Source organism: Lutjanus erythropterus, chromosome 6 (assembly GCF_056507025.1).
Source record: "Lutjanus erythropterus isolate fLutEry1 chromosome 6, fLutEry1.hap2, whole genome shotgun sequence".
In the NCBI taxonomy this organism is placed as follows: Eukaryota; Metazoa; Chordata; class Actinopteri; order Lutjaniformes; family Lutjanidae; genus Lutjanus; species Lutjanus erythropterus.
This window is the reverse complement of record NC_139322.1, coordinates 17383777-17407744: the sequence shown is the minus strand read 5'-3', so window position 1 is coordinate 17407744 and position 23968 is coordinate 17383777. Positions and strand designations below refer to the sequence as shown.

Sequence of the window (23968 nt, the reverse complement as noted above, 5' to 3'; positions counted from 1 at the left end):
TCAATTAGTTTCAATCAGGTTTAACTTAACCCACAGTCTGAGCTGCGGCCCAGGCCTTTATATTTTTCTTCATTTACATTGCCTGGAGGGCAGACATTATTTCACTCCTGGGAGAGGAATGTTATGATGAAAGTGGACTGTCAGACACATTAGGAGATATATAGCTCACACAGCTGAGGACCAATTTAAACGTGAAGCACAATTCAAGACTTGATTTCATCTCCAACACAGGACCTCTTTTACTCTCTTCTGATTATCTCAATTATCATTTCATTTTAGTTGAATGACATTTTAATCACACATAGAAACTGGCATAATGTGCAGCTTGAATAAGGAAAAATAAGGAAAAAACGGTAAAGAAAACCACTGACTGCATGTCTGAGTGATGATCATAGTACTGATCCATGGATGAGTGAGCCAGGTCAGTCTCATTAGTGATAAATCAATTGTTCCTCAGATCTCACATGAAATAGTACAATTTAGAAATAAGGGATCCAAAAGGGTTCCTCTAAAGGTTCCTTAAGACCTTCCATTAAGATATGTTTTTATCCAAAGAAACTTTTAAAAGAAGGAGTTCTTCAAGATTTGTTGAAATCCTTGAATATTGCTTTTGTCAAGGGTTCGTCGAGGGTTCTTGTACCATAAGACGTATAAAGCAGTTCTCGGTAGAACCCCCTAGATGAATTGTAGATGAAACCCTTGTAATATAAAAAGGTTCTAAGTAGAACCGCCTTCGTGGGTGGGTTCTTCTTAGCTCCCATAAAATGTGGAAAGCTTCTGGCTAGAAGCCGCAGACAAGGTTCTGGCTGGAACCATTACCCCATAGAAGGATTCGCCCATGGGAGGTTTTGGATGAAACCTTTCATAGATGGTTCTTGATATAACCTTTTACGTTGGGTTCTAGGTAGAATTCTCTTAGAGGCCACATCTGATTTTGTACCATTTTGAGCATTTCCACCCAAAATTAAGGTTGTTTCCTTGCTGGAACCAAAATATCAAGTTTTCCTTTATGGTTCTAGTTGGCAGCTTTATTTCTAAGAATGCTGGGTAAACAGAGGTGTTACCAATGACACTGATTAAGGTTTCATTCCATTCAGATCAAAGAGAGTCAGGGTGCTGCTCTTGTGCATGTTGGATCACTGAAAAGGCTCTGCTACACTAAGTGGAATGGTAACCCCTGTGTTTACTATTTCATGTCCAATGGCTGCTGTGAAAAGTATCTGTGCTGGCCAATATTAACAACACAAAAATCCTTCAAAACCTGGTCCAACCACACATGTAGTCACTTGCTTAATTTGCAACGGGTCTATTTATCCTTGCTGTGACTAATACATGAGCAGTAACCACAATGTAATTTAGGAGTTCATCATTAACTGACAACTTGCATTTCAGTAACAAAAGTGGTTTTAATAAGCATAAACACATTCAGCAGGAATCCTCCGCCACGCACATTAAAATGTACAATTGTGGTGGCAGTGGCAACAGATAATAGTTGATTTCTGCTTGCCGACGGTCGTGAAGGCTGACTGAGTAACTGTGGTCTCGCCAGAGATCGTACTATAATCATTCCCTTTGATGCGCTGCCATAAAACATTTGGCAATGCTTCTTGTAAATGCAGCTGTGAGCTGGAAACAGTGTAGAATGGAGACACTGAATGGAATCACCTGCATAATAGACAGCTTGGTATCATGACATAGAGGACTAACAGGGATTGTTGTCAGTGTCATTGAGTTCTTTATATTGTGTGTTACGTCTGATGTGAACTGAGATGGGTTGAGTTTTTATTGGTTCTTGTTTTTCATTTATTATGGAGGAAGCAATGCATTTGGAAGTAACATCATGGAAGTATTAACAGTGTATAACACATTTCATGTGGGTAATCCACCCTATGAATGTACAAAAAATTCCAATCACATATTGCCATGGAATAAAGTGAAATATAAATAGATAAATAAGTAAATAAATAATACAGAAAAATAATTTATACTCAGGAGAACCCTCAAAAAGCATACCAGTGTGCTCTGTTCTACACTCTTAGAAATAAAAGTGCCAACTAGAATCATAAAGGCTTCTTCAGTTTGTCCCCATAGGAGAACCCTTTTTGGTTCCTGGTAGAATAAAGGTTTCACTTCAAATCCTTTCAGATAGTTCTATCTAGAACCCAAAATAATGTTTTATACCTAGAACATCTGTGAAAGGTTCCACCCAGAATTGAATATGAGAGGTTCTATTCAGACTCTTTTTTTCCTTATAAGAGTACTAACCCTCCAGGGTGTTCTACCAAAAAAACTCTTAAATTTCAAGGGTTTGATCTAGAACCTGCTGCAGTCGCTTCTACAGAGAAGTCTTTTATATTTTCAGGGTTTCATGTAGAACCCACAAGGTGGTTCTACTGAGAACTCTTTAATATTCCAAGGGTTTGGTGTAGAACCTACCACCTGGTTCTACAGAGAACCCTTTTATATTCCAATGTTTCATGTAAAACTCACCCAGGGAGATCTAAAGTTATATTTAAGGATTTTACCTATAAACCTGTTGTCTTTCAAGAGTTCTGTGAAGAACCATATCTTATTTCTACAGATGAGACAGATGATAACAACCGATATTACAATTACATTGCAGTGTAATTAGTTCAAATTGATAAATAGTTTGATAACACAGGAACTGTTTCTTACAAAAAGGGTTCTAAACAGAACCTAAAGGCTTACAAAGAACCCTTGACAAAGCTTTTCTTCAAAAATGGGCCCCTCAGAGGCAAATGGATCTGGGTAGAACCCCAGCCCTTCAGAAAGAACCCTTGAGGAACCCTTATTTCTACAAGTGTGGCTAAAGCTTTTAAACATAATTCAATCACACACAAAAAAAAACCTAACCTCCATATATCCCTCCTATAATTATTACTTTGCCTGCACTCTACACCCACACTCCCTCCCCACCCCTGTGGCCTGAGTTTTTAGATATTTTTTTCAAAATGAATGCAAGGGATCTTAATAGAAATTGGGATTATGATTGACAGTCCATTTCTAGATTTCTATTATGCCGAAAAATAATAATAATTTCCTCGTGTTAGGGTGAACTATTAGCGTGGTTTGTCTTTGTGAGCAAAGCTGAAAGACAATCATTTAATAGCTAAGCCCATTTCTTTTTTAACAAAGACTAATCACTTCATTTGGATAGAATTACATTTTGGATGAGGGAGATTCACAAAACAATATCCCTCATTTTTATGAATAATACTTTAATTTGTGATATGGTGATAAACTGATGTGTGAGGAAAATGTGTAATTGGTGAACTGAAATGTTCTACAAACAAGGCAAATTATAGCTGCTTTACTGTGTATATGACTGTGTGTGTGTGTGTGTGTGTGTGTGTGTGTGTGTGTGTGTGTGTGTGTGTGTGTGTGTGTGTGTGTGTGTGTGTATGACAGTGTGTGTGTGTGTGTGTGTGTGTATTTCCGTGCAAGCGTAGAGCAATCTGCATGTTTCTGCATGTTTATCCATTCATGTGTGTGCCAGTTTGCATGGATGCATGACTCCATTTAATCTGTTTATTCAGTGCATATGACACAAGATAGAGGGGACGACCACTGGACTATCTGTCCTATCTGTCACAGCAGATGTCCGTAGTGTGATGATAAATGTAAGAATGTAGGTGGGGCTCCGCTGATACAGAAGCAGGAGTCTATAGGAGGATACCAAGAATGAAAAGATGAAATATCACAGCAAATGTCCCATTTATAGTCCGCTGACTGAGAGAAAGCTGCTGTTTGCAAGAAAGAAGCACAGGAGGGGATGTGTCGAGATGACAGGTTTATTGATATACTTTCATGCATCACCTACAAACACACACCTACACACACAAAGAAACACAGACCCATCATTCATGCGGCCTGAGCTGCATTGTGAGTTAATTTTAGCTAATTATATTCAACAATACAATGTAGGCGAAGGAAAAAAAAAATTGCAAAATAGGACACGGACATCATCATTTTTCACTATTACACACACATGCTAAACTCAATTACTGTCTCTTAGCTGAAAGCAGTCTACGTGCACAAAGCCTGACTTCGTACACAGAGGAAAGTCCTGGGAGGATTTATTTAGTTTATTTAGTGCTGATTACTAACTGTGTATTATTCTGAAACAAAGAGAAGTGTCCTTGGGAAAGGACAACAGTAAATTGCTATTAGGGCCTTCCTTTAGGAGTGGCCAACAAGAGTCATTTTGGGCAACAGATGCTCAAATGGAATTGCATTGATCCACTGAGCTTAGTGCGACAACAACAAAGCTTTGAATGAGGAGAGTCCAGTAATTAGTCCAGGGTAGGATCTGAGACACTGTACAAAGAAGGAAGAGATGGTTGATTTTGTGTTGTGAATCCTAATGCATTGTGGATCAAATGTACTGGAAATCACAATGAGCTTTATTGGCCAAGTATGTGTGCACATGCAAGGAATTTAGCTCAGTTTTACATTGGTCCCACGTACTTACACAGGAATAGAATAGACATAAATACACAGCTAAGAACAAAAATGTGTAATAGGTATATACATAAGGCACCAGTAACCAAAAACATAAATGAAAAAACTCTATAAATACATATTACATGGATATATATGGGGTGGATGCATATGTATTTATGCATGTATATGCTATATACAGATGTGCAGGATATACATATATATATATATATATATATATATATATATATATATATATATATATATATATATATATATATATATATATATATATATATGTATATATACATATCTATATATATATGTATATATGTATATATATATTATCTTCTTGTGTGTCAGTAACATGGGCCATCAAAGAGGCCGGGGGGGTCTGGCACCGTGTAATTTAACTGCACAATATTACATCAGGATGATGCATAACAGTAAAAATATAATCAGTAAAGATAAAATCTATAATGGATGTAAATGGATATTTTGGTACTGACACGGTATAGCTGATTTAAAGGAACAGTTCATCCCAAAATTCAAAATACGTAGTTTTCTTCTGGCTTGTAGTTCTATTTATGCTTCTAGATTTTTTTGGTGTGAGTTGCCAAGTTTTGGATAGATGTTGGCCATAGAGATGTCTGCCTTCTCTCCAGTATAATTGGACTAGATGGCACTCAGCTTGTGGTGCTCAAAGTGCAAAAAAAAAAAAAAAAACATTTGAAAAGCTCAACACTAATGTCTCTTTCCAGAAATCATGATCCAGTCATCCTGCAGTAGAATCTACTGGAACAACTTTCTTGCTAGAAGGAAAACAGTTTGCACATAAAACTGCTCACAACAACGCCTGTGGATTATCTTGTGTAACCAGGTCATGATTTATGGAAAGAGTCTTTGCTGTTGAGATTTTCAAATGTATTTTGTTTTGGCACATTGAGCACCACAAGCTGTGTTCCATATTTGACAGATCACATATATTTCTACAGTCGATATCTCTAAAAATCTGCAAGTCACACCAAAACAATCTAGATGGATAGATAACACCACAGGTATGAGAGGACAAAATGTGTAATTTTGATTTTGGGGTGAACTGTCCCTTTAATTGTTAAGTTTGAGTGTGAAGTGTGAATAGCATGATGCTACTTCACAAAGTACATTTAAATGTGCATAATTACCTACAGTATATTAATCTAAACATGGATTTGTACATAACAAAGGAAGGGATATGTGGACAAACAATTAATAAACCTAACAACAAACAAAAGACATTATATTAGGATACACAATTTCAACATATCATCATAAGTTAGGAGTAGTGGGCAGCCACTGAGCAGCGGTGCCATATGCCTTGGTCAAGGACACTGACATACATATTTTTGATGGGGGGGGGGGGGACTGGAGCACCGGGAGGAAACCAACACAAACCTGGGGAGAACGTGCAATGCCCTGCTGGCCCCTCTTGCTGTGAGGTGACAGGAGGTGATAATGAGTGTGATAAAGAATGGTTGATTTATTCTCTAGCTCCAAAGCATGTACAGCATCCCCCTGCTGCCAGGTTACATTTCCCCCTGTAAGCATTCAAGTTTTACACAGCATGGGAAAAGACAGAAGAGCAAATGAATGGTTGGTTTTCATATTTTTCACATTAAAAGTCTGACAGCTAGCGTGATCCAAAGTGGAGCTGATTTGTTTCCCTGATGGCTGAGCAGATAGATGAGATTATTGACCGCAGCTGTTCCCTTGACCTGTTGTTTGCGAGCCTGGTATTTAGCTGGGTTATACAGACACAGTGGATCAGACCGTGATGTATTCGCCCAGTTTTCTCTGATCCTCTGACCCCGTCTTTCCTGAGAGGAGAGGAGACTCTTACACTGCGTGAGTCTGGACAGTTATGAGCAGCACAGAATCATAGAGTGAAAGATAGAGAAGAGATGAGTGGCATTTAAAAAGAAGTAGGGGGGGACTGACACAGAGAGAGACTGAGGATCCTGCCATTACCCAGGAGTATGAAGGTTGAATAAACCTGGATTCTCTCCAAACAGAATACATGCAAAGAGGTATTTTTTAAGAATAAAGACGAAGTGAATGTAGTGCTGTCTTCTTGTCTGCCGTTTAATTCCAGAAAATCTGTCTTTTGTCTTAATTCAGCCCAGGCTCAATGTGAAATTTGCTCACATTTTCAGTGCTCTGCATTCAGAGAATCGTTCCCTTGTGAGGAAGATAATACAATGAACTATAGGGCTGAGAAAGTTGATAATTTTAATGTACTCCTCTGAAATCAGCTTCCATCAGAGCCTGTGGATAAAACAGCAGAGTGGATTAAAACAAAAAGTTGTGTTCCAGTTAAACATAAAAAGTATATTTTCTATACTTGGAAAATACTAAAGAAGCAGTAGAACTAGTTGTCTTACATAAATGGATACTGTTTCAATTGTGCTTAGTGTATTAAAGTTGGGTTATTCTTTATTTGACAGTGTTAGACCCTTTTCTAGACCCTCATTAGATATTATTGGGGGGTAATTTTGACGCATTGCAAGAGAACTGTAGTGTAAACTGAAAAGTCTCATAAGGGCCTAACTGTGGGAAACAATTCACTTTAGTTTACAGTACTGTTCCACTGTAATTACCTTCTCTCTAATAAAGGTCTAATAAAGGGTCTAATACTTTGAATAAAGAACATATTTCAATTTTTGCCATATTTTTGCTGTACTGTAAAATAAAGTGCAACCTAAAGATATTCAAATAAGGTATGTTGGAATTCTTTGAAGTTATAAATAGCCTACGTTTACCAATGTATGCAATAAATATATCTATTACATGGCTTTGTTTAATACTCACTTCTGATTCATCAGTTACATCATTCTATCATCTGTTATTTCTGTATAGCAGATGGTTGTTATGTATAACAGACCAGTGCTATGAAAAACAGACAGTTGCTATGGACTCTGATCATAGACTCTGGAGCAGCAATTAAATATTTTTTAATCCATAAAATCATTCTGAAATGAACATTTTGTATCAAATTATATTTTATTAACCATGTAAGAAGCATGATAATATACAGTGAGCAGGTCATTATTTCGAAATAAACTCAGGATGATTCATCATCATGACCTGCTCATTGTTCATTACTTCTTAAGTATATTACTCATTCTAATAATTTTATACATTATTCATGTATTCTTATTATTTTGATGTCTTCTGTTTGTAAAGACATCAAACACAGTTTGTTTGAAATTGTTGTAACAAAGAAAAAACAGGAAGGATAGTGTGAGCTAAAAAGAAAAGTCTCATCTACAGAAACTCAAACTTCATCGAGTGAAAATCCTTGGAAAAAGACACATAAATCACTCATCACTAAGTAAAGCAATCAACCTCAAAAGGAACCATCTCTGGAGAAAGACAAGAATGACCGCTGGAGTGAGTGGCACTGACTTTCAAAGATGAGGCTCGTGATGAGGAGGGATGATGAGCGATGGTGCAAAGCTTGCCTTTCGTTTCTTTCTAACTCGCAGGGTGTCTTATTTTAATTCACTGTGGTTTTTACAGAGTGCCTTTATTTTTAGGTTGGTCTAGTGCTTACTCTTAGCAAGAGCAAGCAATAAGTGCTTCGCCGAAGGGGCTGATAAGTACAAAAATCAGTTTTACCACTTTATCAACTGTTTTTTCTCAGTAAGTGAAGAAGGAAAGAAGTTATTACTGTTTGATTTTAAACCGTGAACTTTTCATCCAGTCCAGCCTTCGACTACATCCAAAGTGACTGAGATAGAGCTCAGTTATAAATTACAGTAAGCTTCACTAAAAGAACAGCCAGTATTTGCTGCCAGAAAATCTTCAGTGCTCCTTAACAGTACAACTCTCTGAACTCTGCTGCAGGCATTTTTATAAAATATATTCCCTCGTTTGGTGTTTTGATGATGGCGATGGGGAGCAATGGTCCAACATCTCCCACAGCTGTTGAATCATGTTGAAAACTACGGGTGCAAAGCCCATTGTGTATGATTAACATAATTTCCATTTTTATCAAAGCATTTCATGATCTCTTGTGCCCTGTAGATGGGGTCATTGTCACCCTGAAAGAGATCACTCTCATCAGCATAGAAATGTTTCATAATAGAATAATCACTTTGAATAAATTTGTGTTGATTTGGAGTGATCTCTCTCTGTCTCTGAGGAGTGAAGTGGATCCAAACCATCCCATGCCAGGTGCTAAACATGTTTGTAGGACCATGACGGGGATGGGAATGCCTTATTTGTATCACATATTACACCTGCTTTGAAGCGTATGCATTTGTTATATTTCTCCATTCATTTATTCAGATTTTTCCATTAATTTGTTCAACTTATTAAGTAAACTTTACCATCTCTGCTTCTCTTACTCTCTGTTTCTGTAATGCACATAAATCCACGTCTAAATCAGAGCATTTTCTGATTAAGACACGTGGGATGTTCCAGTATTATTCAGGTTTTAGACACATAAGCAGTGTCTTATAACCATCTCCAAAATTTGGTCATTGGAGAACAGAGGAAAAAGGGGCAGGATGGGGTTTTTACCACAGTTTGCAAAACATGACTTCTTGCCTTTTTGTGGTTAAACAAGCCAACAGGCTAACAGTTTGCAAGGCTGGGTTAGATATGCACACACCGAAGTGAAGCCCTCACTTCTGGTTGGAAGAAGAGACACACTCACTTTTAAACATTATGAAAAAAGTATGTAGATAGCAACAGGTTTTTAGATATTTGAAAATACTGTAATCTTTTCTAGAAGGTGGTTGAATGAATGGAAGAGGGTGTTTGTCACACAATCAAACAAGTCCACCACCAATGGAAAACTTTGAACATTTACTTTGGAAATACTATTTTGATGCAAAGAAGCAAAATGGCTAAAGCAGCTCCAGCCATTTCAATTTAGCATGAGTAGCCTATGCTGCTTGTAAATTAGTGGAATATTTATTTTTATTAGTCATGTGCAGCTTAGTGGTTTTCAGAATAAGGGCAAAAATCAGAATATTTTGTGCATATAATAGTCAGTGGCATTCAGCCACAGGCTTAGGATGACATTATTCCTTGTTCAGTTAAGACTTTGTTTTACAGAGGAGGAAACAGGCAGTATGTAATGAAAATAGATAGACAAAGATGTGCTTGAGCCAACCTACATAGCGTGCGTGTGTATGAGAATGAGAGCACATGTGTGTTTGTGCCACAGCTCAGCTTCAGACACTGTCTGTTACGCTGTGGTCATTTGCATAACAGTGAGGTCACCATCAGAGAGTGAGTGGAATGAGAATCGCCCTCCTTTCCCATCTTCCCATCCTCCCTCCCTGCATATATGTGCATACATACATAAGAACGCACACACACAAGACGAAGCACAAATTCCCTGCACACAGAGGCACACACATACACACAGGGTGCAGAGCAGGAAGACAAGAGGTGATGATCAGGGAGTGGCAAAGGGAATATATCTCTCAAATAGGTTCTGTCATCTTTTGCTCCACAGCCTGAATAAGTCCAGAGCGGGGACACGGCTTTTTCAAAGGAGACCTCTCTACAATATGCGCACAGAATTATAGAAAAGTCCCCCAGGTCTCTGATTAGGAAAACAGCTCAGGGCCACAACTTAACACTATAAAGTGGATTCCTCTCTATCATCTGCACTCATCTCAGTGGAGCAAATAGCTTCCTGTGGGAATTCATTAGATTGCTTTCACTTCCACCTGAAAAAGAGCCCTCTCTTTCAGATCAGATTAAGTACAGGCAGAAGAGAACGCTTATGTTCTATTGAAATCCAACCTCTTTGAGTCTTTTCTGTTTCTGAGCATTTGGATGCACCCAAGGTTGGTCCAGTCTTTCCTCAACTGCTCTTTTCTCTCTATTTTTCTGTCCTATTTGGCACCATTATTCCTAACTGCCAACTCAGGGACAGCCATTCACCATGGCACCAGCTTTGGCAAGGCTGATGCCACACTCCAGTATCAATAGCCGCTCTATGTCTCTTGAGGGAGTGCTTGAGAGAGGGAGACACAGAGAGAGCTCTTGCACAAGCCCACAGACACTGCTTTTTCATCCTGTTGTCAACCACAATCTGGTTGTTTGCAGAGCAAGCACACTGTTTGCTTTGTGTTACAGCTGTTTTCCAAAATATAAAACAGTTTAAGAAGTGTGGGCTGGGTGTGATACTGAGTATTTCAGTCGATATTGATAATTAGAGATCATTCGAGAGATGATTGAATTACCTATTTCTAATTTAAAAAATAAAGTAGACGAGGGTTGAATTTAACCATATTATTTATAGGGGAGACTGCAGGCATTTTTTTTTTTACATTTTCCTTCAAAACAGTTATTTCTTAAGAAAAATATGTCCAAATTATCTTGTTTCAGTTTCTTAAATGTGAATATTTTCTGGTTTCTTTAGTCCTCTTCTGTCTAAACTGTATATTTTTGGGTTGTGGACAAAAAACATAATGAATTTAATGCAAGTCTGAGTGTTACAATTGTAATTAAGAAAAAAATCACATTAACCTACTGTATCTCAAATAAAAGCACACCTCAAAGTAATCACATTACTGCTGCAGTATCTAATAATGTTACTTATATTTTTGAATATGTCTAATTCTATTTTTGGAGAAGACAGGTGCTTACGTTGGGCGACGTGGCTCGTTGGCAGCTGTAACGCGGACTTATAACTGACCCCAATGTTGCAGCCATGATAAAATCATGTATGGTAGCTTGGAGCACCTTATTAGCATAGTTTGTTCATGTTCATTTTTTAAACCAGTAAACTACAGGTAAAATGTACGTACATTTCAATTCACAGTCATCTGAACTTCTGACAGACGAAAAAACACTGTAACACATCAGAAAAGTTCCTTTCATACCTCAAAATCAGGTTTTTGTTGAAAACCTCTGCCGAGGTGAAGTGATCCTGCTCCTGTTCCACAGACAGAGAGAATCCTACTGTATATATACATATATAGTATATGTGTGTGTGTGTGTGTGTGTGTGTGGGCCAAGATACATTTTTCTATATATGCATATTTCACAGCGAAAGAACAAAGGTCTCTTGGCACTCAGGAGGACAGGCCATATGTGATGGTATATAACACTGACAATAAAAGTTTAATGGCATCATCTGTTGATTATAGGATGTAATGTATAGGCCATATGGAAAGACCGTCACTCCTCCCTTCCACAACTGCTTATCACCAAGATGCTTCAGTGGAAACTCCTGACTACAGAGTAAAAAATGAATCTCTGCAGAGTAAATAATGAATATAAACAATAACATTTTTCCACTCCCTTGAGCTGCTATTCCCTCGTGTTTATCTGAGCTGTGCCACTGTACAAACATTTCTTTCCAACAGGAGCTGCTCATGTTTTTAGCTGCTGCGTCGCTGTCACCTGACACTCAGCGAACCGGTGCTCAGCAAGTCTTACCCCTTGATCCCTGCAGGTCCCGGTTTATTCATTATTCACCGCACTGACCATCCTTTGAATTAAAGATACAAGCTTTGACTGCTCAATTTTTTACAGGACAAAATGTCCTTACAGGCACACAGCAGCACACTTCTAATTTAAGCTCTGTCTCGAAGAGTATGGATGAGCACAAATGTGTGTCTGTGTGTCCGTGTGTGTGTGTGTGTGTGTGTGTGTGTGTGTCTGTGTGTGTGTGTGTGTGTGTGTGTGTCCATAGATGGAAAGGCATAAACATCAGGGGCAGTATTACAGACAGATGCTTCATATAGTTTCCTATAGTCTTAAGATAGGAAGAATTTAAGACAGGATTTTTCCCAATCTGGTATTATAGAAGAAAATCATAATTAACTTAAGTTATCCAGTCTTATCTTACTTCATCCAATTTGATCTCGGGTTAGAAAATCCTAAATACGCAATCAAACATTGCTGATGAACTTTCAGTGATATTTTATTGTTTGTTACCTATCAACCGCCACCAGCCTACTTTTCTCATGTCAACCTTGTAACCACTGTTTTTTTGTTTGTTTGTTTGTTTTTAAATTTACTGAAACATACATTCAAACATACAAAAAGCAGGAGCAAAACGATGAGCACTTCAAGACAGATGAGTTAGAGGTTTTGGTTACGTCTATATAGAAATCCAATGATGTTCTTTTTGGGAAATTTATAGCAATGCTAACTTAGGAGATAAAAGAAAGAGAGTGGGATAAGATAGCAGACACAGTCTCCGCCACATCCAGCAGCCATTGTGTAAAAGCAATAAAAGAGCAGCAATGTGGATTAAACAAATTTTACAATTTTATTTTTCAGTTTTTCGGTTTGGCGGCTTATAAAAACTTAGTTCTGGGCTCTTTATCCTGTTAGTAATGCATCCCATCCCAGAGCTGCTTTTAGACATTTTTTGTCATTGAAAAGTGTCAAGAGTCACCTTCACACAATACAAAGTCAGTGGAGAGAGAGATGAATTGATTTCCCCTCCAGTGGGGGGCAGGGCATAATTGCACTCTGTCTCTATATGCATTTCAAGTTAGTATGGGAACAATGGGCCTCATGCAAGAACATTTTTGTATTCTTCTTCTTCTTCTTCTTATTTCCCCTCCTATTTTTACGGGCTCGTACGAACATGCCACATCGGATTCAGCGAATGCTCATCACTTCCTGTGCCAATTTGAGTGCATGTGCATGAAGCTTGTAAATTAGCATAATTGACACCCCAGTAATACCACATAAGGCTATGCTTCCTACACCATGTGTCAGCAAGTATTCATTCGTGAAAATGGCATCAAAGATTAAAAAGAACTTTATGAGTTCACAGTTTGAGGATCTGCTTTCCAAGAACCATAAATAAAAGAATAAGTTAGGATGTTCCCCTAAACAGAGACTTCATAAACCTATATGTGAAGATATATGGCCAATGCAACTGATAGTAGGTAATAATACATTATTAAATTAATTATGATAGGCTTTCTATTTAAATTTACAATTATATTGTGATTTGAAATGCACTCAAATAGGATAATGTCAAAATAATTATGAAGTGTAATTTATTTTTCAATCTCAAAATGTCTTCAACCAATGAAATATACATTAATTAGTCAAAAACTTTGGTTGGGATAACCGCTGCACAACTCCTATGACAGGTCCGGACCACTCATAAATTGTGGTTGTATCTTTTTCCTAAATCAGGTCCTAACTTTATTTACCATGGTTATGAAACAGTTAACACAAGATCTGCAAGTTAGGAAGCTTCTGAAATATGGAGACGGGTATAAATCTGGGTATGAAAGTGTCTTTGTGTATGTGAGGGTGAGTGTGTGTAGTGCTTTCTCTCTCAGTCTGCATGTGTTCTGGTGAAGCCCCGATGGACCGGCTCGTCCTTTGTTCCTGGTTGTACGCCCTTTGATGATCTAGTGCCTGGGCTTTAGGGAGGGCCCTCATCTTCTAACGCACAGACTGATGATGGACTGTCTTGAAGTCTTTCAGGGACGTAGCTTTTCTCTGTTCAAAAACAAAAAAAAAGCACCAGCACTGAGCCGTCTGCATGCATCTGAATGCCAGCAGAATCAATTAGCTGGGTATGTTGTGAGATTACATTGACAAAGACGTGCTCACAACTTGCTCCCAAATTCTCGGCTTTGAAGTGAAGCTCGGCTGTTTGACGGGCAAATAGCGGCTGACGTGGGTGTCTGCCGGGGGACAGCTGTTTTTAGGCTTTTCTGCAAAGCATCCAGTGGATCTCCTCCTCGTTTCTGTGTCTTGGTTCATGCAAAGACCATGTGTTTGCATAGATGATAGTCCACACATGCTCTTGACTTTTCTACTGATTCAGTGAAACTCCACACTGCTCCACTGAAAAATGTCAGTTTATTCATCGCGAAGAGTACAATTAAGCCTGTAAAAACAGCTGTATAATGTCTTCTACAGGGAATTCTCTAAAGTCTGAGAAAAGCCCAACCTGAGATAACCTTGATGACAGCTTCAGGGTTATCTCAGGTTGAGCTTGAGACTTCAATTTTCTGACAGAGAGCCAGCACTACATACCGAGTGAGTGGAGTTTGAAAGATGAGGTGATAATAATAATTATTACCAGGCAGGAAAGGTCTCATGAAAGACGGCTTTTTGGGATACAAATCACCAAAATTGAAAAAGCCCTCTAGAATGACACATAGTAGTGTTTTCTTATCTGATGCCCCTCTCAGCAGCACTACATCATTTATTTGTCCCCAAAATCGTAAAAAGACACAAAAATAAACCCATTTTGTTGGTTCTCAATTAACTTTATTTTGTCTACCTCTGGGCATGATTTTTCCAAGGAAAATGATGTCTATTATAGACTATCGCTTTTTCTCCTTATCTTTTCTTCTAACATTCTACTCCCCTTCACTCCAACACCAAAACCTGCTGTAGTTAGTTGTTTGTGCAAAACAATGACGTTACTCAAACTGTTATTATTATGCAGTACATTACAACAGCTTATGTCTGCCCCCAAATTCAGTAAAAAAAAAAGGGTTGGTACTTCTTCAGTGAATATGCTTATTTTTCTCCCTTATTCCAAAAGTGGTGTTGATGAATTTTGAAGGAGCTAGGCTCCATCTCTGAGAAAACAGAAAACAATCCAGTGTTGTATCACAGTGTGCTCCTCTGTCAGATACTGCTTCCTGTAATAGTAATTGTGTTGAGGGGTAGGTTATGTTTTCCTTTATACCTGTCATAATTAATACAACTGCAGGTAGGCTTTGTCACTTGAACTTAAATATGTTATTTTGTGACACTTGCTGAAGTGACTGATACTGTAGGTCTCTCTGAAAGGACAGTTTTGAATCACAGGTTCCAGTTTGACTCTACTCAGGACTAAAAGTCAGGATGTCTCAATCTCTGCTGCTTCAATACTGACCATTGTTTCAAAAAAAAAAAAAAAAAGATCTCCTATGAGATCCACAACTTTATCACAGTGTAATACAAAATTCTAGGGGAGAAATGAGAAACTTTTGGGTCAGGGAGTGCAAGTCTCCTTCAGCTTAATAAAAAAAGGGTTAGAAAAAAAACAGAAATCATCTGAGCACTTATCTATGAGTCTGACTGAAAGTAAACACAAAGAGCTGCGTAGCATAGCTGATCCATATTGTCAACTTGCAGGCTGACTTATTTTCTGTATTTGCTGTATTCATGACTGGATGCAGGTTTGTTTATGTTAGTCTGAGATGGGGGCTCACTTCTGATTTAGCTTGTTTGCACAGAGAAATAGTGGTGAATGCAAGACAGTTGTTTGTGTCTGCAAGTTTGCAGCTTGCAGAAATAAAGCGACATGTTACACACTGTGCAGTTTTCATTGCCGCCACTATACAATAAAGGGAGACCTTATTATAAAGACATTCCCAGGGGACTACTTTCTGGGTTTTACTTTCTGTCAGGCTCAAAGGCAAGTACAGTATTTCAGAAGATCTCTGTTAAATTGAAGTTTTCTGGAGAACTAGCAGGCTTGCACTCCTTGCCCTGATTGTTCTTACCACAGCCAGCCAAGTCTAAGACTTTATCAAAACTAATACTCATAGAGGACAAAAACATGAGGATTACAACCAGACTGCCAAATGCAATCATTTCATTTTGATTTTATATTTGCATTAGAATTTCTTTTCCCAATTAAGCACATTTTGATTATTACTATGTAAAAATAGTATATATAGTATAGAAAAATAAAACCATGCATTATCCTTATAACTTAAATTCATTATTTCAATGGACCTAAAATCTTTTTTTTTCTTGACATCTGGCCTTTGTACCCTCAAAGAATTGACAACACAAAAAGCTCTAAATGAATGATATGTACAGTGTTAACTTGACTTGCTCGCTTTAATAACTTTAATAACTCAAATGCAAGTTTGCTAGCAAGGAAACAGCAAGAAATCAAGCTGGTTCTCATGGAAAACTTTTCAGCTAAGATTGATTTTATTCATTCATTTATTTATTTGTTACTTTCTCGCCAGCTTGCCAGGTTAAAATGATATGTTCAGAGTCAAATTCAAAATCAAAACACAACTTTAATGTTGCAAGAAAACCTTGGTAGGTAACATATTTAACAAGCAACACTGTGTGAAATGTTTTGGTTGTGCCGGGAATGTATTGGGGCCACAACAAAATCTTCTTTGGGGCCACCAAAATATTTCACTTAGTTAGGAATCTTCCTTAGAAAAGAAGACTGTTCAAACACAAATGTACAGATTTTTGAAAGGGAGCATCATACACATAAAACTGAAAAAATGTTTAATATCTATGGTGAGCATTTTATGGAGTCACTGTGAAACAGATAATACTAAACCTATTAAAGTACAATAGGCGAGACCAGGGATGGTTGTAACACTTTTCGTTTGAGTGTCAGAACTCAGCTGATGTATAAAATAGCTTTTAACCTGAAAATCAGTTTTTTTGGTCAGAAAATCCACAATATTGCTCACAGTTACAACCAACCCTGGTCTCCCCTATGCTTTTTGTTATGCCTGCACATGAACAGAAAAGGTTGCTCAGTTTTCTTCACTGGTCAGTTGCAGTAATTATCACTTGATAACAAAATTTCCATCCTTGCTGTGTGGGACAAAGTGTATTGTCGGACACCAACTTTAAAATTATGGTTGCTTGTGGCATTTTATCAGCTTTGTGTCACTTCATACAGGCAATCATATTGGGATTTATATCAAAATACTTTTGTGGAATAAAAAAAGGAACTAAATTATATTCCTTGTGTAGCCTATCATTGGCATAAGGATAAACGAGGGCGTGAGTGTGTGCCTATTTGTGCGTGAAAGAGAAAGAGAGGGAGAGAGAGAGCAGTAGTAGTGTGTTTGTGTGTGTGTGTGTGTGTGTGTGTTTGTGTGTGTATCCAGCAGCAGTAACAGCTGGTGTCGGGGCGTAATGACCTTTTGTCTCCCGGCGGTCAGGTACGGAGGAGAGGGGGGCGGAGATTGAGAAGGAGCCGCTTCATATCGGACTGGTCCCGGCGTCCCGGACAACAAATGGCCGTGAACCGACAGAGAGACATCAGAGTGGTGTGAAGCAGCAGCAGCAGCAGCAGCAGCCAGGTCTCTTTCTTTCTTCTTTCTTTCTTCTGTCCTCTGTGCGACTGCACTGAGAGCTGTCTCAATGCTCACATAGCGGGTTGGAGAGGGCAAGAAGCGCTCTTTATCCTCCCACTCAGTACATTTCATCCATCTGGCAGAAGAATGGGAGAGTCCTGTTGACACCACGGAGAGATACACGCTGAGACCGACTATGGCTGTGGACGGTAAGAGCGCTTTACTATTCCTTTGCATTACAACAAGAAACACACTGTATTCATAGAGGAGTTCACAAAGACCTGACAGGACTTTGAGATTTTAGACATCAGCAGAAAAGCCATTTAATATTTGAACAGGGACATCTGCTTATTCTGATATTTAATCATAATGTTTTTTCTTATTTATTACAAAACGCACTGTAATACGGATTATCGTTCATCTATTCTAAAGCGTTACTATAATCCGTTGTAAATATAGCTATATAGAGACTAGACGATGATTATGGATTGACCTGCTGGATCTGTATGACACAAATAAACAAAGTTGCTTCTGACAGGGTTTCAGATGCTGTCAAGACAAACTGTGATTCCACTATTTTCTCGTGAATTTGATATAATCCACTCTGAAATTTATGAATGACCCACGCAGACACGAAGTTGGAGCCGAAAAGCATCTCCAGATGAGCTTTCATTGATGAAACGAAATGTTTTGGAATATTTTAATATTCATTGCGGTTAAGTGGCCCACAGATTCTTTGCTGTGTTAGAAGTTCAGTGTTTCTCATGGTCTATTTGTGCGCGACAGTCTGTATTTGTGGGCCAGCACCTGGCTCACCTGGATAAATTACAGCCAGCTCAGGAATACAACAATGAGGCAGCATTCTTTGTTCTTCACTCTTTTGTTTGACTCATAATGGAGACAAAATGCTGCAACGGATGTCTTTTATCCAGAATTTAATAGGCTATGTTCTTCTGATATGTGTGAAATCAGGGGAGTAGCGCAAAGACTTAACAAGGGAATGTTTTTGTTTTGCTTTGTTTTGTTGTTGTTTTACACTACTGTAAGCAAAACCGTAACTATAATAATAATAATAATAATAATAATAATAATAATAACACCTTAACTGTCATTCAAACTTATAACTAGGGCTCTTACAATAACAGATTTTCATTGCATAATTATCATGGCCAAAAGAATTCACAATAATGATAATATTTATAAAAAATGTTTTAAAAAGATGCTATCTAGAGCTGCAGCAATTAATTGATTAGCTGATTATTAATGAATTATTAAATTAATCACCAACTATTTTGATAATTGATTAATTGGTGTGAGTAATTTTTTAAGAAAAAAAGTCAAAATTCTCTCATTTCAGCTTCTTGAATGTGATTTTTTTACTCCTCTGACAGGAAACTGAATATCTTTCGGTTGTGAATAAAACAAGACACTTGACAACATCGTGTTGGGCTTTGGGAAACACTGGTCGACATTTAAAAAAAAAAAACATTTTCTGACATTTTAAAACAACTAGTAATCAATTAATCATGAAAATAGCTGTCTGATTAATCGACTATGAAAATAATCGTTACTTGCAGCCCCTTTAATAATGTTTATCGTGCATTTTGTCTCTTTTTTGTCAAAAGAATTAAACTCAATATACAAATGTAGGGAGGTGGAGAGAGTCTGGTACAGATTTGCCAACACTGAGACCTCAAAAATAAGGAGGACTTCAAAAAGCAGTTTTTAAGTTTAATGGACTTTGTTTCCTGCATTCAGGTGGCATTTAAAGATTGAAAATAATCAAATGAAACAAAATGGTCCCCTTTTTTCTGTTGCAAACAGATGCTTGCAGATGACCTATAACTGACATTTATTAGCCGTCACAATGGGACCACAGTGTTTAGCCTGGCCTGGTCCAATTTCAAATTTGACTAACACAGAAAATGAAAATTGTCAAAATATTGACTACATGTCAGTTAGGCAGTTCTTAGAAAAAATATGCCCATTTCTTTGAAGAATCTGGTTGTAATAACAAAAAAGGGGGAAAAAATGCGTAGAAATTTGTCATAAATCGATAGAAATACAAGAGAATTGTGACTCTGGGGGCAAACCAGGAGAGAGCAATTAAAAACAGGAGTCCCCTGGGAAAATTGGGAGGGTTGGCAAATATGTTGGCAAGTCTCTAACCATAAGTGTGCAAAAGCATACAAAAAGTGCAATTGCACATAAGAAAGAACAGAAAGAAATGGAAATGATTTAAGAGCATACAGTAAGAGATACTGGATTAGTTACATATTATCCATTATCCATATTATCAATAGTATTACGGTATCGTCAAAACTGGTATATCGCGACACCCCTATCTAAACAAGTTCAACTGAAAAGAAAAAAAATCTGTCATATTCCTGTATTAATACAAGTCCTATTTGAAAAAAGGAGCATCAGTTTTTGTTGTGTAGACTAGGAACATGTATTTTCCTCTTGTGTGTGTTTGAATTATAGAGCTGCAAGTAGCAATTATTTACTGACGAGTGTATTCTCAACTATTTATTCATACTTGGTCTATTAAATGTCAAAAAATGGTGAAAAATGCCAATCACATTTTTCTGAAGCCCAATATTACGCGTTCACATTACTTCACTATTCACCAACAGTCTAAAGCCCAAAGATTTTAAACCTACTATGATATGAAACAGAGAAACGTACCAAATCGTCTCCTCTGAGAGGGTGTAAACAGAAAAATGTTTGGTAGTTTTGCTTGAAAAATTACTGAAACTATGTAGATCAGCTGAATAGTTGCTGATCAGTCTTTTTGTCAACTGATTAATAATTGTGTCGGCACTGGTTTGGATTTCATAGCGAATCCCACATTTCTGAGAGAACATATTGAAACTGAAACATCTTTACTCGATGAGGTCATATTCCTGCAGCCTCAGCTTAAAACAAATGTCTGTTTTTAGGCCTCTGAGAATTCTTGCCCAGTTGCCCAGCTTCAGGGACAAAGCTGATTAGCCATTACTGTGCATAAGTATTTTTGGATTGTTTGTACCGTTGTTGTTGTTGTTGTTGTCCTGCTGCCTCCTCTCTCCTGTGCTCGGCCGGCCGGTGTTTGCTGCGGGCTAACAGACTTAAGTGAAGCCTAATCAGAGCCTCTCTGTGCTCAAGGGCAATAATGCATGTGAGAGCATCAGTGTGCAGCGCCAAGTGTGTTTTCCATCTGTCCTCTGTCTGCTGAGGCAGGTTAGCTCTTCATTAGCATGACTGCAGGTGGGACACTCAGTCAGATATGCATATATGCCTAGTGACACATTGGGCTATCTATAATTAATCCATAGTTTACTTAAGCATCATTAATTTACTCAGCGCCCTGGGCGTTGACGCCACCCCGACAGTGTGCTGTGCCACTTAAACTTTAAAGACTGTTGTTCCAAAAAGAGTGTAGCACTGTTTGAAGATAATAATACACAAGGCCTGATCTAAGAGCAGAGCACAATAAGATTTATTGACTGTCCTCATGCACAGATGCATGTCAGGGAACAGACTCTTATTTGATTTTCAAAATGTTTCATGCTATTAGATTAAGATACAGAACTAGATAATTGTTAAAGGAGCAATTTGTAAGAGCGTAGTGTTCAAAGAACTGAGCACTACAGTCCAAATAGCGAGCTGGAGCCATAGACATTATATTAAATAAAATGAAGCGAGCTGTTTACCCTTGCCCCCTCCCACCCAGACTAGAAGCTCAGGCAGGTTGACTGCAGATTGAGGGGACACTGAACCTACACAAGCACAAGGACAAGTGAGGATGAGTCCTATGCTACAAGTTGATCAGCTGTTTATAACTTAAATTGTCTGTGATGTAAAGCTAAGCCCAAAACACACACTCTGGAGTTGTTGTTCAGCGACTGCCTGTGTTACTGCCTGACTCTGTTATCATTAGAGCTGGGTACTGAATTTTGATACTTTTCTGACACAGACTGCTTTGCTTTAATCCTGTCTAGTATTAAATAACACCTCGTCATTTGGTACCAAATTTCTATACCTACAGGAGACATCTCAAGTGAATCTCTTCTGGTTTTTTTTTGTACCACCAGCTCATCTGCACCAAAGATCTGCTCTGATAACTCAGTGAACTCAATGAAAGTGCCATTTATAAAGTAGCCAGTGCAGCTACCCTGGTAGCCACTCAGATTAAAGTCCCCATTCATCCTTTCCTCACCCATGCAGGGATTGATAACCTGGAGCCAAGGCAGAGAACGTTTCTGAAAATAAGCATGGCGTTGTTTACAGACGTTAGTCGAAGTTGACTGTTAGACCCGGGCCCGGCTGCTAGTCGTCTCACTCCGCCATTACTTTCTAGTACCCCAACCATCACTCACACACTCATTCACTTCTTCATTGGCTCAGACAGGCTACTTTTTGTTATTAATGTTCCTTTTGACAGTTATTTATATTTGTATACAGTTTAATACTGTGCAGGTATTGCATCAGTTTCTTCATTTTAATCCAGTTATCTGGATAAAGTGTACAGAATAAAAACAAAGAGCGTCCTGAACAGTTTCCTCCTTTGAAGTGAGTAATTATATTGCACACCGTAATGTAATTTACTTATTGTTGAAATGGATTTCATAAAATTGGTATTGAGAAAAGTATCGTTAAGGAACCAGTATACCCAGCCCCAGTTATCATATTGCTCAATTTAACTGTTATAAACATCTAGTCCTTCTAAAAGATTATTAATGATTTTTACAGCTCATAAACAGATCAATTCATCATTCTGCATTAATTTTGATTTTTCGATTAATTTTAACTCTAATAAATGGGAAAAGGGCAAGCAAAAACAGACATTTCACACTGGAAGGGAGATTTCAAGGGAGAACATGCTGGTTATGTAGTGTTGTTGTCAGAGAAGACAGTATTTCAGTTTAGCGTGTTTCATTAAGCTGTGATGACATCATGGTCATTTTATTATTTAGTGCAGTAAATATATTGCATATGATCTTAAAAATGAAAAATGGACTTTAAATTCCTTTATTCCATCCTCAAAATGGAGAGACAGCAAAGTCAAACAACTCCACATACTGTGGGACATGGAGTGTAGTATATACAGTATAATAGCTGAGTTGATTGGCAATGTTCGCATTGATTTCCATTTGTCAGGAGGTTATGGTTTCATTGTTAGGTGAGCTGCCAGCCACAGGCCTGTAACACTATCAATTACAAGGGGTGATCTGCATTTTAAATGGTATAATACACATTTTTTGTCTCATCTTCATGTAAATTGCTGAGAAAATTACATTTTCCTTCTTGCTGCTTGCTGCACAGCGACTCACACTATATAATTATATTCCCCTCCATGTTTGACTATTCAGAGTGGATAAAATTCATCAGACATTTGCTTAAATCGCCCAGGACATCTGGCTGTATTGTCATATCTGAGATAAGCAGCCATACAAATGATGCTACTGGGCTATTCTATTGTCCAGTGCACAACATCCAAGAGGAGGAGGAAGAGAGAGGGAGAGAGAACAGCATGGTCCAGCCCCTGCTCACATCAAGAAAAGGCATGAGGGCAACCCAGTGAGTGTGTCCACTCCAAAAAGGAGGCCTGGCTAAGCTCAGCATGCAGGACATCCAAAGATTTGGGCTGATGCAGGGGATGGTAGGGTGGCTTTCATCCATCCGTATACTGCTAGACATATGTGCTCAACATCAACTTGACAGGCAAACAGGGAGACAAGAGCACAGCTGGATCCCGAATCCAAAAAACAACCTATTTATTTATCTCAACCCCCTTGTCTCTCTGAGCATGTGGGTGGATAGACCGCTGTAGGAGGGTCCATGATGCCTGTTCTTTGCCCACATGATGGACATGTGAGTAGGAAGGAGGGTAATAGATGTGGAGAAATGTGTGTAGAGTTCATGTCTCCCAAAAGGGAAGCTTTAATGGGATTTTCTTCCTTTTAAAGGCATAATATGTAATATTTCTGTGTTAAAAGGGACTAGACTTAGGTTATAGGTTTTGTTGAGTTGTGCATTTATCCAAATGTTACCCAAATATTTCCAAAACTAAACCCATAGAAAACTGTAGGAAGATGGGAAAAAAAGAGGTGAATAAAGTTAAAATGTTGAGAATAGAGTTTCAGTTTTAGTGTCAGTCATAAGAAAAAAATATATCAGGGGAGGAAGAGTTTTCTCTTATTTTGCATTTTGAGAATAAAGCTGAAATGTTGGGAATAAAGTTAAAAGGTCAAATTGACTTCTTCTTCTGATTTATTTTAAATCTCGGCACTAACACTGAAAGTTTGCCTTTTTTTGATATTTTAAGTTTATTTTTTGACATTTTGACTCTATTCTCAAAATAATTTTTTTTTCCCTTAACGTGGCCCCAATACTCCATCAGAGTGAGGAAGTAAGGAACAACTCCATGATCACATGCTACTTCACGACATCATTAAACTACATCTTTTATT

At 38.0% G+C, this 23968-nt stretch overlaps 1 protein-coding gene across 3 annotated transcripts in view; it reads left to right on the top strand.

Moving 5' to 3' along the window:
* The window catches only part of samd10b (sterile alpha motif domain containing 10b), a 92683-nt gene that overhangs the window by 2003 nt on the left and 66712 nt on the right, over window positions 1-23968 (top strand). For 2 of the 3 annotated variants that reach the window (XM_084720933.1, XM_084720935.1), the window contains exon 2: window positions 17379-17722. In XM_084720933.1, the coding sequence (XP_084577059.1) occupies window positions 17710-17722 (13 nt within the window). In that variant the 5' untranslated portion in view covers window positions 17379-17709. Of the gene's footprint in view, window positions 1-17299; window positions 17723-23968 lie in introns of those variants that run through there. The other variant, XM_084720934.1, reaches the window with a different exon arrangement.